Below are 12,789 nucleotides of genomic sequence, written 5' to 3'. Positions count from 1 at the left end.
ATGGAAGAACATATTTTCACTGTTTCTGTTTCCCTCAGGTGTCTTTAATGTGGACACTTGAGAGTGTTGTGATTAAAGCAGTCAGAAAGTATAGCCTTTCATTTTTTTTCAATCTGTTTTCATAAATAACCAAATTAAACAATTTCAAACTTTTAACATCTGTGTGTCTGACCTGTGAATCAGAAAACACGTCCTGAATGCTGTTGATTGGCCCAACAGGAACACCTGAGCCCTCAAACCTCTTCAGCCAATCAGCTGTCTTCTCCTGCAGAAACCTGATGGACAGAAATTCATCACTATTATGAGAAATAACAACAACATTATCAGCTGTTCTTAGTGTCTGAAATCAATTTTGTTACTCACCAGGCAAAATAATAAACTGTCTTTCTGTGTCACATATATATTGCTCAAAAAAGTAAGGGAACACTTAATGGTCACAGTATAACACCAAGTCAGTTAAACTTCAGGGATATCAATCTGTCAATTCCGGAAGCACAAGTGATTGTGAATCAATTTCACCTGCTTTGGTGAAAATCAAAGTGGTAACAGGTGCAAAGGAGAGGCGAAAGCAAGACAACCTCCAAAAAGGGAATGGTTTTGCATGTGGTTGCCACAGACAATTGTACTCTCCTTATCTTTTTTAATGCCAAAATTGAAAATATTCACCAGCAACTGACCTCTTCTCACAATACTACTTGCAGTTCACCTAATATGCTTTTCTGTGCTTCTCCTGTGTCTCCCCTATCTAGTTTCAAACTTCCAATTGTTGTTGAACTATCTGGTCTTATTTCTAAATCCAAATCATCTACCTGCCTGTTGGACCCCCTTCCGACTCACCTAGTTAAAATCTGTCTTCCTTCCCTTTCCACCTTAATAACTGAGATTATACATTCCTCCCTTACCTCTGGTCTTGTGCCCACATCTCTCAAAACTGCTGCCATACCTCCAATAACAAAGAAACCTGGTGCAGATCCTTACAACTTGAACAATTTCTGACCAATTTCAAATTTACCATTCTTCTCTAAAATAATTGAAAGATCAGTTGCAGCTCAGGTCCACACTCACCTTAGTCACAACAATCTGAACAATTTCAGTATGGTTTTCAGCTGATTCTGGCCTTCGAACTATTCTCGTTCTTCTTGATCTAAGTGCAGCCTTTGATACCATTTCAAATAACATCCTTGGTATCACTAGCACTGCTCTCAACTGGTTTAAATCATATCTCTCTGGCCGCACTCACTTTGTTCAAACCAGAAATTAAAGATCCAACTCCTTTCCAGTTACTAGGGCTCTGTCTTAGGTCCCCTTTTATTTATTATGTACCTTCTACCTCTTAACCGTATCTTCAGAAAATGTGGTATTCAATTCCACTGTTACGCTGGTGACACCCAGCTCTATCTCTAAGCATTGACTCCAAAGTCCATCTCTCTCTGGGTGTCATCCTGGAGAGTACATTGTCTTTTGAGGCCCACATCAATAATGCTATTTGGTCTGCATACTTTCATCTCCGAAATGTTAATCACCTTCGCCCATCGCTTACACCTCAGAGCACTGCTATCCCTGTTCACTCTTTGGTTACATTACGTATTGATTACGTATCCAGATTATTGGGACTGATCTTCCCTCCATCGAGGACCTGTACCGATCAAGGGTCAGGAAATGGGCAGGAAACATCACTGTAGACCCCTCACACCCCTGACACAATCTGTTTAAACTCCTCCCCTCTGGTAGGCTCTACAGAGCACTGATCACCAAAACTACCCATCACAAAGACAGTTTCTTCCCCCAGGCTGTCGCTCTGATGAACTCCTAACAGTCACAGAGTGGCAGGTCAAACAACACTTGCATCCTTGTATATTGTATATTTTTTTATATTTGATGTATATTTGTATATTTTTTGTATATTGTATATTTCTGTATATTCCACTTCTTGTCTAAATTTTGAATACTAATGTCAATTCTGGTACACTGAGAGCAAGTCTACCGGAGTCAAATTCCTTGTATGTACAAGGGTACTTGGCGAATAAATCTGATTCTGATTCTGATTCTGTTCTCTTCTCTAGGTTTACACTGAACACGTGACAGGTGTGAAAGAGTCTGTAGACACCACGGTGAACGTCTGCCTGTGACATAATCCAGGATTATCGGTTTGGCGATGGGTCAGTGATGGTCTGGGAGACATACCCTTGGAGGGTCACACAGACCTCCATGTCATAACCAACAGTTCCCTGACAGCTGTTAGGGAACCTGGATTCCTCCTGGTGCAGGACAATGACACATCATGTGGCCAGAGTGTGTAGGCAGTTACTTGATGATGAAGGCATTGATGCCATTGACTGGCCCTCTCGTTCCCCTGACCTAAATCCAATCCAATTAAGCACCAATGGGACGTTATGTATCAGTGCACCAGAGTGCCAACTACCGTCACAGACTGTCCAGGAGCTCACTGATGCTCTGATCTAGGTCTAGGAGGATATTCCCCAGGACACCATCTGCCACCTCATCAGGATGCACTTCTGACAGGCACGCTGGGGCCATACACACTACTGAGTCACATTATGAGTTGCCTTGATAAAATTCACACAAGTTGGATCAGCCTGTGATTTAAATTCTTTACTTTGATTTTCGGTGTGATTTTGAACCCAGCCCTCAGTAGGTTGATGATTTTGGTTTCGACTGACCATTGTTACATCATTTTGATTTCAATCAATTATACAATGTACATCAGTAAGCATTTTCAGCTATATTAATTTACATGCGCACACACACACACACACACACACACACACACACACACACACTACAAGAAGATACTGTAAATTTATTTGAGAAATCTGGACTTTGGAAATATTTAATATGAGTATCACACCAATAAAACTGTTTGAATTCAACTGGACAAAGACAAAGAGTTGTACCTCTGTGAGAGTGTGTGCAGCAACTGTTGGCGGTTTTGGACTCTCAGCTTGTTGGTTTTGTACTTTGGTTCGTCTGTGAGCTCCATCAGCTGCAGAACCTGCAACCACACAGAGTTTAATATTTCATATAAAAAGAAATCCTCTCTGTCTGTCAAAGCTGGGGATCCTCAGAACAAACCCTCCAAACTTTACAGGATGAGCTGAGTATCAAATACTTTCGAGATGCTCTGTGTATGCCTGTATGTACTAGAAATATATCTATATATCTGCAATAATGTGTATGTGTGTGTAAGTACATATGGGGGTTTGCATTTAAAATAGGCAGGATATTCAAAAACTTTACATTCGATTGCTCTTCCTCTAAAAAAACATTCATTTTTGGGCAAAAACTAATCACAATATTTGCCTGTGAAATAATAAAACTGTTTGAATGTGTGTCTGTGTTTAAGAGATTCACCTGACAGACTTTGACAAACTGTTTGTTGTTGCCTGCAGCCATCACAATGTGTCCGTCTTTGGTTTTGAAGCCCTGGAACAGAGATGAGAGCTTTCAGACAGACACGGCTTCAGTGATAATTATCAGGAGGAAACACTTCTGAAATAACACTGATCCCTATGACTCCATGTTTCTGTTGCTGCAGTGCTACGCATGTTTAACAGCCAAGTCAGCAGAAGAAAATGTTTGCTTTGCTCGTTTCTGCAAACCAGGAATATGTTAATACATATCATATCAACGGTTCTAAAGTGACATAGTATATAGGCTGACTTTGTCATCAGGATGTGGAGGCGACGATGGATGGTGTGCCACCATTGAGAGTGAGACAGCTGCAAATCTGCAAACCACTGTTAAACAACAAAACTTTGTTTTTAGCGAGTTGTGACTACGCTTCATGCAGCAAAAAGTGGTTGTTTTTTTACAGAAACATTGGGTGATGTCATTAACCAATGGGCTCCAACAGGTCCAACATCAATACACCATGCTGAGTCTGCCAACTACGTAGGACAAAGCAAAAACCTACCGCCCAAAACTGACTGAAAGCCAACCTTCGAGGGCCCTTAAGCTTTGTAAAAATACATTAGCAGAATGAATACACTGAATATTTTCAATAACTGACATTAAAAACTCAAGTTCTTTGTAAATATATAATATATGCAATGTATTTGTTTCTCAGATCACAGTTTCAACTGCAGTGTCATTCTGAAGAGACTTGATAAAACTTAAAGGGTTTTTTCTATCATCACTTTTGGCTGCGATGAGTCAAACCATGCCACGCTGATTTGCAATTTATTTGTCAGTTTAACATGCCAAGCTTAGCCAAGCCACGCCAGAGATGGACTATTTCCAGAGTCGGTGCACCTAACAGCCTCCAAGCAGGTGGCAGTGACATCTTGCCGACCGCAGCCAACCTTCGATGACTTTGCATCTCTTCCTGTAACAAGTGTGTGGAGACACCACTTACATCTGTATGTGCAGAAGACCAGAGAGAAAGGAATTTTAAAAGTCTCTGTGTGTTCAGCTTTCAGTGCTTTTGTAGCTTCCAACTGAATCTCTGTGATTTGGAATAAGTTTCCCTCCTGCATCCTGTTTTTACTTTAGATATCTGCTTTATTTTACTGTTTCATGTTTGCTTTCAGCTGTATAGGAGTCATGTTAAGTTACTGCTGATGAAAACTTTTCCTTATTTTGCTGCATAACAATTTAAGTCTAACATAACAAAATAACTTGGGACTTTTATTGTGAAGAATCTGTAGGATGTGAAATATATTATCACGAAATTAGCAGAACTTTGTTAGCAGACTTTTTCTAAATAAAGGCAAGTCTAATAATTGACAGGGAGGAAAGTGAAAGCAGAAACAGCCACAGCGAGATGTTAGATAAAGATATGCCAACAACAGGCTCTTACTGCACCTCTGCAAACAGCTCACTTCCAACAGGTAAACTTCTTTTACTTGTCGTGCTATGTAATGGAAAAACACTTGCAGCAAAATAACAGGGGACTTTAGTTCTGGATCAGCCCACTGCTTTTAAATGTCATCACTCAAGACAAGCCGTCAATAGTTGAAGACACACCTTCAAGCAGGTAGTCCTGTTGTGATGGAGACACAAATCCCCATTGTGCTGGGCTGACAGGCCAAACCAAACAGTCAGCGCATGAGTGTGGAAACAGTATTAGTGGCCACAGGGGGGGAATCTACAGGTGCTATTTGATGGCCACAGAGTCACTTTTTGTGGTCAGTGGCCAACACCCTGTTGAACCCTGATATATACATCTCAAAAATGGCATCATCTTTCAAAAACTGATTGATATCTGGTATCCAAAGCAAAGTTCTTGGTATCACCCACTCCTCACAATTACACCTTTGTGTTTAGCCATACTTTCACAAGTAGCAGCAGGACGTTAAGAGGCAGCAGAGAGGCTGACTTTAGGTTGTGAACTTTGGGGATTATAACATATTTTAAGCTGGTTCTTCCCAGCAGGTTATATGGAATTTACTCTAATTAAATAGGAGGTCCTGAGTGTGATGGAGGTTCATCTACATTTTATCCCAGATGAATTTTAAAAGAAGTTTAATAAGCTGAAGCACGCCTGAGGAAACCTGTTTAAAAGGCCAGCTTCCTTCTCTTCTTTATCTCGTCTTTCCTTCCCCCGAGTCGTCCTTCTTTTCTTCCTCCCTAATTTTCTTCTTCCCACTTTTTGGACTTTCTCCTCACTCTCTCTCTCTCTCTCTCTCTCTCTCTCTCTCAATTGCTTGTAATAAAAACTGGTCACCACATGAAAGGACAAGAACTGCTGTCATGCATCACACACACACCAGCAACCACATCCCACTGCTGTATGTGCGTATTCTGACCACTAACCCTTTAGTCACAGTGCTCTCAGTGCTCAGCTCCAACCGCCGTCTCTCTTTCATCCTCTGCCTCAGGGAGTTGTGGGTAACGCAGTACACCCTGGGACTACAACAGGACGTTCATCCACAAAACCCCAAACAGTCCTCAGAGAGGGCAGGCGGTGCGGTCGGGTTGCAGTGGGCTGGCTCCTGCCCCCCAACAAAAGTGTAAAAGAACTGAAGCTCAATGTTTCAGTCATCTACACCTCTGCAGGGCTTTCCCAAGTTTTATAGTACATTTCCTGTCAGTCTCAGCATCAAACTGCAGCAGCAAACAAGAGACTCGCTGGTGAACATAGTGGAGCTTTTAGCAGCTTAAGACACAGATATTTCCCTCAGGAGGTGGTGGAGACCATAGCTGAGCTAAAACAGAGAGAATACTGAACTGACATTCATCAGGTGACACAAAGGTCCTGTTTATACGACAACGATTTCAACTGAAAACTGTAAACTTTAGTTGCGTTTTGGCTATCGTTTACACGACAGTGGTGTTTTGGGTGCCTGAAAATGCAACGTTTTTAAAACGGATTCCAGAGAGCAATTTTTTGGAAATGCCACCGTCTCCGTTGTCATACAAACTTGCAATATGCAGTTCCTCTGAAAACGGAGACTTTCGCACATGCGCATTACGCTTCCAGTCACTAGGCATGTGCGAGAAAGTCGACCATCACAACAACAATGGCGGACTCCCAGCTCTGCTTGTGCTGCTCACCCTATTAAATTTATCAACACTTCCCCATCATAGTGTAGATTTACTGTAGCAACTCCACCTCGTCATCTGTGCAGACAAACGTGCGAGCGGTTGCCATTTTGTTTGTTTATACATCGCCACTCTGTAGAAGGAAGCGTAAGCGTCACACTGCCAACTACTGGCCTGGCATGTATACTGCAGCATTTTTGGCCATTTTTGCAGATCCGTGTGCACGGCAATTGTTATCAAAACTTTTTTCAAAACAAAAATGAGAATGATTCTGTTTTCAGTGGATCATTTTCGTGTAAACATGTATTCTGTCAGCAGACGAATCAACTTTTCTGTCACTTTTGTATCTGAGCACAAGTTTTCTTTCTGGACTGCTGTAAATCTCTCATGTGTCTTTTCTTTGACATGGTAGATGTCTCACTTTTGGGAAGCTTCGATTGACCCATCTCAGAAATCTGATGTGAACTCTGAAAGTCGGGACAGATGAGCTCTAATATCTTCCTCACATAGCTGCAACCACAAAACACCAATAATTCAGTTGTTTCAACTGCTGTGATCGACCAAAAGCCCATCTGGTTCCTCTTTCGTCTCCGGTACCAAGTGTGTGTGTGTGTGTGTGTGTGTGTGTGTGTGTGTGTGTGTGGTGGGGGGGGGGGGGGGGGGGGGGGGGCAGGGGCAATGTGGGTAAGGAAGTTCACATGAGAATTACATCCCAGGGTAGGACTATAACACAGAGAGATGAGGACCACAAGATCACCACAAGATCACCGCCATTGCCACTTTCACTCCAAGCAAATGGAGCGAAACATCAGGAGTAGCTGACAGTTTATCTGAGTTTGTGTGATGGTTTAATGTCCACATGTGAGTCATGAACCTCCACAATAACATAGTAACATCTCAGTTCCCTCAGGCTCACAGTCACTAATGTGAAGCAGCTTGAAGACAGACATGGCTCTGAATGTAAAGAACCTCTTATTGTTAGTTTAGGCTTAAACATGGTTCTGATATGACAGGAACACATGAAGAAACACAGGAAAAAAGAAAGATTTCTGTGTTCTTATATTCAGTAGAAGAAGAATCTTTCAAGGTGGTGCAAACTCTCTAAATCTTTTCATGACCAGATGCACATTGCGACACATTCTTACTCCAAACGTGTCAAACACTAGCATTTGGTCATGGCCCCATACACACACTGTATATGAAAACGCCTCATTGTGTGTGTCAACCTGTTGCAGCGATGCATTAGTGGCAATGTATTGCTGACCCACCGCCAAACCAGTCATGCTAGACAATGTTACAGGCAGCATAACGTTCACCACGGCATCTCCAGGCTCCTTCATGCCTGTCACATGTGTTCAGTGAACCTGCTCTCATCTGTGAAGAGAACAAGATGCCAGTGGCAGACCTGCCAATTCTGGTGTTCTCTGGTGAATGCCGGTCCTGTCCAGTTCTCCTCATGTAATGGCCAGTCTCCTGGTATCTCCTCCATGCTCTTGAGACTGAGCTGGGAGACACAGCAAATCTTATTGGGACTGCACGTATGGCTGTGCCATCCTGGAGGAGGTGGACTGCCTGTGCAAACTGATTGGGCTGTAGGTACCATCTCATGCCACCAGTACTGACAACGACACTAGCAGAACACAAAACAAGAGAAGAATCAGTCAGGAAGGATAAGGCGAGAGCAACTGTCTGTGGCCACCACATGCAGAATCATTCCCTTGTTGGGGGTTGTCTTGTTTTGCCTCTCCATTACCCCCTGCTGTCACTTTCATCTGCACTAAAGCAGGTGAAACTGATTCACAATCACTTGTGCATCTTAAATGGACAGATTGATATCCTGTGGCAAACCAGGGGACACAACCCAGCCAGTCCATCCTGGGGGCGGAGCCCCAGGCTTAGGTTGGGAGAGGTGGTAGAGGGAGTGTTTTACCCAGTGCAGGTCTTACAGCCTCTGGGCACCTGGCACTGGTCCCACCTGCAGCCCATCAGCTAATCAGGAAAAGCAGCCACTCACTCCACTTCACAACAGCACTTCAGTCTGTTCACACCTGCACCCATTCAGCAATCACAGGAAGTATAACCTCACCCAGTTTCTGGGCGCTCACTCTTTCACTGAGAATCTGACAGGCAGCATTGGTGAAGGAAAGCCTGCCTGCCATCGCCACTGGGGAGTCGTTGGCTCACTGCTCTCTCTCTCTCTCTCCCCGACCTTAGGCCACAGCCGAATGACACAGGCCCGAGCCCGGCCTCAAGCTGGAGGCCCAAAGACCCCAGACGGGAAGATATTTTAGTTAACGTTTGCCCCCTCCCCCTTTTTCCCGGCTAATTAATAAAGACTCTTTTTGTTCATTGTCAACTGTCTCTGCTACTTGTTTTTATTGTGAATCTTGCCTTCTCATCCCCTGGCCTGCCACATTGTGGTGGAGAATGTGGGCATCGTTCTGATGCTATAGATTCACATTAAAACGGGTACTTAGGCTGACACAAAGTGCCATGGAGAATGCCCTAACCCAGCTCATCCAAACCCAAACTCAGCAGGCCCAAAGCCTCAAGGCCTTACAAGATGCCATAACTATGCTGGGCCAGCAGTTGGTACAGCCAGAGAAGCTCATGGAACCCAGTAAAGTGCTGACCAAACAGGGGGCTGGAGATGACATTGAGGCATACCTCGACATGTTTGAGAGAACAGCAGAGAGAGAGTGGTGGCCTAAGTCAGAGTGGGCAGGCATACTGGCCCCCTTTTTAACAGGGGACGCACAACGGGCCTGTCGGGACCTTAACCCCAAAGATGTGAACAATTATGCTGTGCCTGACCCGCAGCTGGCTGACCACGGGGGAAGGACCTCCAGCCCTCAACAGACTGGTAATGGATCGGTGCATGAGAGCACTGCCAGCCGACGCCAAACGATACACCTCCCAAAGCAGTCCCGAGACAGTGGATGCCCTGGTGTCGCTGTTGGAAAATCATCAAGTCACAGTGGAGCTGATGCGAGGCAGTCGGATGGAGGGTCTGCGACACAGCCGTCCTGACCCCCGAGGGGACAAGCCGAGACTGAAGAAGTGTGACCTGGAGGCCCCAACCCAACTCTCCCCTCAGCGGGGGCAGCCCAGGTCTCCCCCCAGGTGTCGGCCCCTGGTAAACCAGGATCGTCGGAAATGCTTCAACTGCGGCCAAGAGGGCCATTTATCCTGGAACTGTCCACTCAATGACGAACCCATGCCTACAGCTCGACCAACTGACTCACAACAGAAGTCCGGTAGCTATCTCACCACTTGCTGGGCCCACGAGAGCACCGAGGCCCCCAAGCTTCCCATCAGAATAGGATCCCGAGATGCAGTGGCTCTACTTGATTCTGGTAGTACTGTCACCCTCCTGAGACCAGGATTGACAACAGGCCCCCAGGGGCCCGCTATCCCCGTCTCATGTGTCCATGGAGACTCGCGGGATTGTCCCACCACTCAGTATTGCTGACTTCACGGCTGCAGACCACAGCACCGCGTCTGGTCTTAAGGTGGTGCTGCATATCTCCTGTGAGAACTGGAGCTGCCTACCCAGGTCTACTTCCATCTTCCACACCGCCCCTGGCGGGAGGTCTCTTACTGGTATGCATTGCAGGTTCCCCCTGCCTGAGGAAGTGGATCCGGCATCGGCTTTCTGATATACTCTGGTTGTTTGCCTCCTGCCGACTTTTCTCCAGCACCTCTGACAGCTTCCTGAGCACTTGGTCATGCCGCCATCTGAGCAGACCCTGTGTCAGTGCTGTTTTGAAACCCAACAGAACATGCTGGAGTGAGGCATTGATGGTCCCACAGAGGTCACAGGATTGCTCTGTTCCAAGCCATTGGTGGAGGTTATGAGGGCTCGGGAGGGTATCGTATGTTGACCTAATGAGGAAACTTAGCCGAGCCTGTGGCAGTTTCCAGAACTCTGCCCAGCTGATTGCTCGGCTCGCGACACCCTCCCAAGCTGTCCACTGCCCCTGTGCCACAGACCTCACTCTGAGCTCCTCCTGCTCAATCCTGGTGACCTCTGCAACAACAAGGTCCTTCCTCTCCTTCCTACTTGCCTTGGACCATAGGATGGGTGGGTCGCTCCATCCAAGACCTGCCCACCCTGTTTTATTTTATTTCTAGTGAATAAACATTGTTTATTCTGGTAAATAAACATTGCGTCGCTCTAGACGTTGCTCTGCGCCTCCCACCTCTACTGACTTGTGATCTCCATGTTGCCGTGCTTGGCTCACCGCCTGTCAGACACTAGTGACTCCATTTATAAACAAACAATGATATAATGTTTATCATTTTGCTTAATACTAATGCAATACAAGTTGGATTTAGCATTGTGATGCCATCGGCACAGGTTGCTGATATAGGTTACTTTTTAATTTAACAGAACATGACAAATGCCGGTTCAGCTAGTGTGCATTAAATCTAACCTTGTCACCAGCTGCCAGAAAGCAGGAGTGCCAGGCTTTCCAGGATGCGTGGAACATTCTTCAATGATTTGGGGGCAGATCCAGAGAGCCAAGCAGGAGAAAAGTGACCTTCACGTGGTGTGGCTGGATCTCTTCCACGTCCCTGAGTCCATCAACAACCTAGTAAGCAGCTACTTCAGGGACTTCCAGATGTGCTTCAGCCTCCAGGATTTTACAACAGGATGGCAGCAACTGGAAGTAGGCATCGCCATGGGGTGTTCCATCTCCCCAGTCCTCTTTCTCGCAGCCTTTGAGATCATCCTCTGCGGAGCCCGACAGACCGTGGGAGGAATAAAGCTGCAGACAGGGGAAAGGCTTCCACCACTCCGAAGCTACATGGAAGATGTCACCGTAGTACTGCAGACAGCTCCATGCACAAGAAGGTGCCTGAAGAGGCTGGTTGAACTAGTGACATGGGCACGGATGAAAATAAAACCCTCCAAGTCACGAAGCCTCTCCCTACGAAAAGGCTCCAGGAATGACAACACCATCTTTGTCGCAGGAGGTGAGCAAATCCCCCTACTGGCCGGCCAGCCCATCCAGAGCCTAGGGCGGCAGTACAGCGCACATCTGTCAGACAAGCAAGCGGGTAAGGCAGCACGGGAACAACTCTCAGAAGGCCTTGCAAGTATCAACAAGAGCCAGCTCCCTGGAAAGTACAAAGTGTGGTGCTACAACTTCACACTGTACCAAAGGGTCATGTGGCCACTGAAGATGTGCGACATTCCATCATCAACAGCCAACAGCATGGACCAGTTAGCCAACGCATACATCCGGAAATGACACAGGCCTATTCGGGAAAAAACTCGCTGCAACTGCCGTTCCAGTCTATCACCCTGGGCTACAAGCAGGAAAAGGCCAGATTAGTCCTGGAGCTGAAAGAATCCTCAGATCCAACAGTGGGGAATGCAGACGTCCCCGTCCGAACTGGCCGGAAGTGGCAAGCAGGCCCAGAGGTCGCTAAGGCTATCAGCAGGCTCCAACACCAGGAGTTAGTAGGCAGGATCCAAGTAGGGAGAGCAGGGCTTGGCTGGGGACACTCCCCACGCCTCTGGTCCAAGGCCTCGAAGAGGGAGCAGAAAGCCATGGTCGTGGAAGAGGTGTCAAGGGCGAACCAAGAGCAGTATACCATCAAGGCTGTGTCACAGGGTCATCAAGGAAGGTGGACCACATGGGAAGGCACCCTCAACAGAACCATCAGCTGGGCCGACCTGCGGAAGATGCCACAAGCCAGACTCAGCTTCATCCTCAGGGCAACCTACGACACCCTGCCATGCCCCAGAAACCTCCACCAGTGGTTTGGCAAGGAGGAGAGCTGCCCCCTCTGTAGTACACCCAACGCCAGCCTGCAGCACTTGCTGTCAGGGTGCAAGACAGCACTAACGCAGGGATGTTACAGATGGCGGCACGACCAAGTCCTGATGAAACTGACCAACATCCTGGAAAGCTGCCAACAACCAGCCTGCAGTCAGGAAGCACTCGTTTCAGTTCGTCAGACCAGGGGAGGGCACAGGAGACACCAAAGCATGAGGCCCCCGGAGCGTCCTGTCTCTGGCAAGGGACTGGAGCATGAGGGTGGACATTGGCAAACAACTGCAGTTCCCCCACGAGATCACCACCACATCACTCCAGCCAGACATTATGTTCTGGTCTGCTGCCGCTACGTCTGCCATGCTCATAGAGCTCACCATCCCATGGGAGGAGGCAATCCAAGCCGCCTACGAGCGCAAAAGAGCCAAGTACTCAGACCTGGCTGTTGAGTGCAGGGAGGCAGGCTGGTCCACAACCATCTACCCCGTGGAAGTAGGCT

At 46.6% G+C, this 12,789-nt stretch overlaps 1 protein-coding gene across 12 annotated transcripts in view; it reads right to left on the bottom strand.

Annotated features, from left to right (window-relative positions):
• The window catches only part of sugct (succinyl-CoA:glutarate-CoA transferase), a 317,331-nt gene that overhangs the window by 219,031 nt on the left and 85,511 nt on the right, over positions 1 to 12,789 (bottom strand). For all 12 annotated transcript variants that reach the window (XM_078162592.1, XM_078162589.1, XM_078162590.1 and 9 more), the window contains exons 10-12: positions 3,373 to 3,444; positions 2,916 to 3,013; positions 173 to 275 (exon numbers count right to left, since the gene is read on the bottom strand). In XM_078162592.1, coding sequence (XP_078018718.1) covers positions 173 to 275; positions 2,916 to 3,013; positions 3,373 to 3,444 — 273 coding nt within the window. The remainder of the gene's footprint in view (positions 1 to 172; positions 276 to 2,915; positions 3,014 to 3,372; positions 3,445 to 12,789) is intronic.

This window comes from Epinephelus lanceolatus, chromosome 20 (genome assembly GCF_041903045.1).
Source record: "Epinephelus lanceolatus isolate andai-2023 chromosome 20, ASM4190304v1, whole genome shotgun sequence".
In the NCBI taxonomy this organism is placed as follows: Eukaryota; Metazoa; Chordata; class Actinopteri; order Perciformes; family Serranidae; genus Epinephelus; species Epinephelus lanceolatus.
This window is presented reverse-complemented; position numbering and strand designations above follow the sequence as displayed.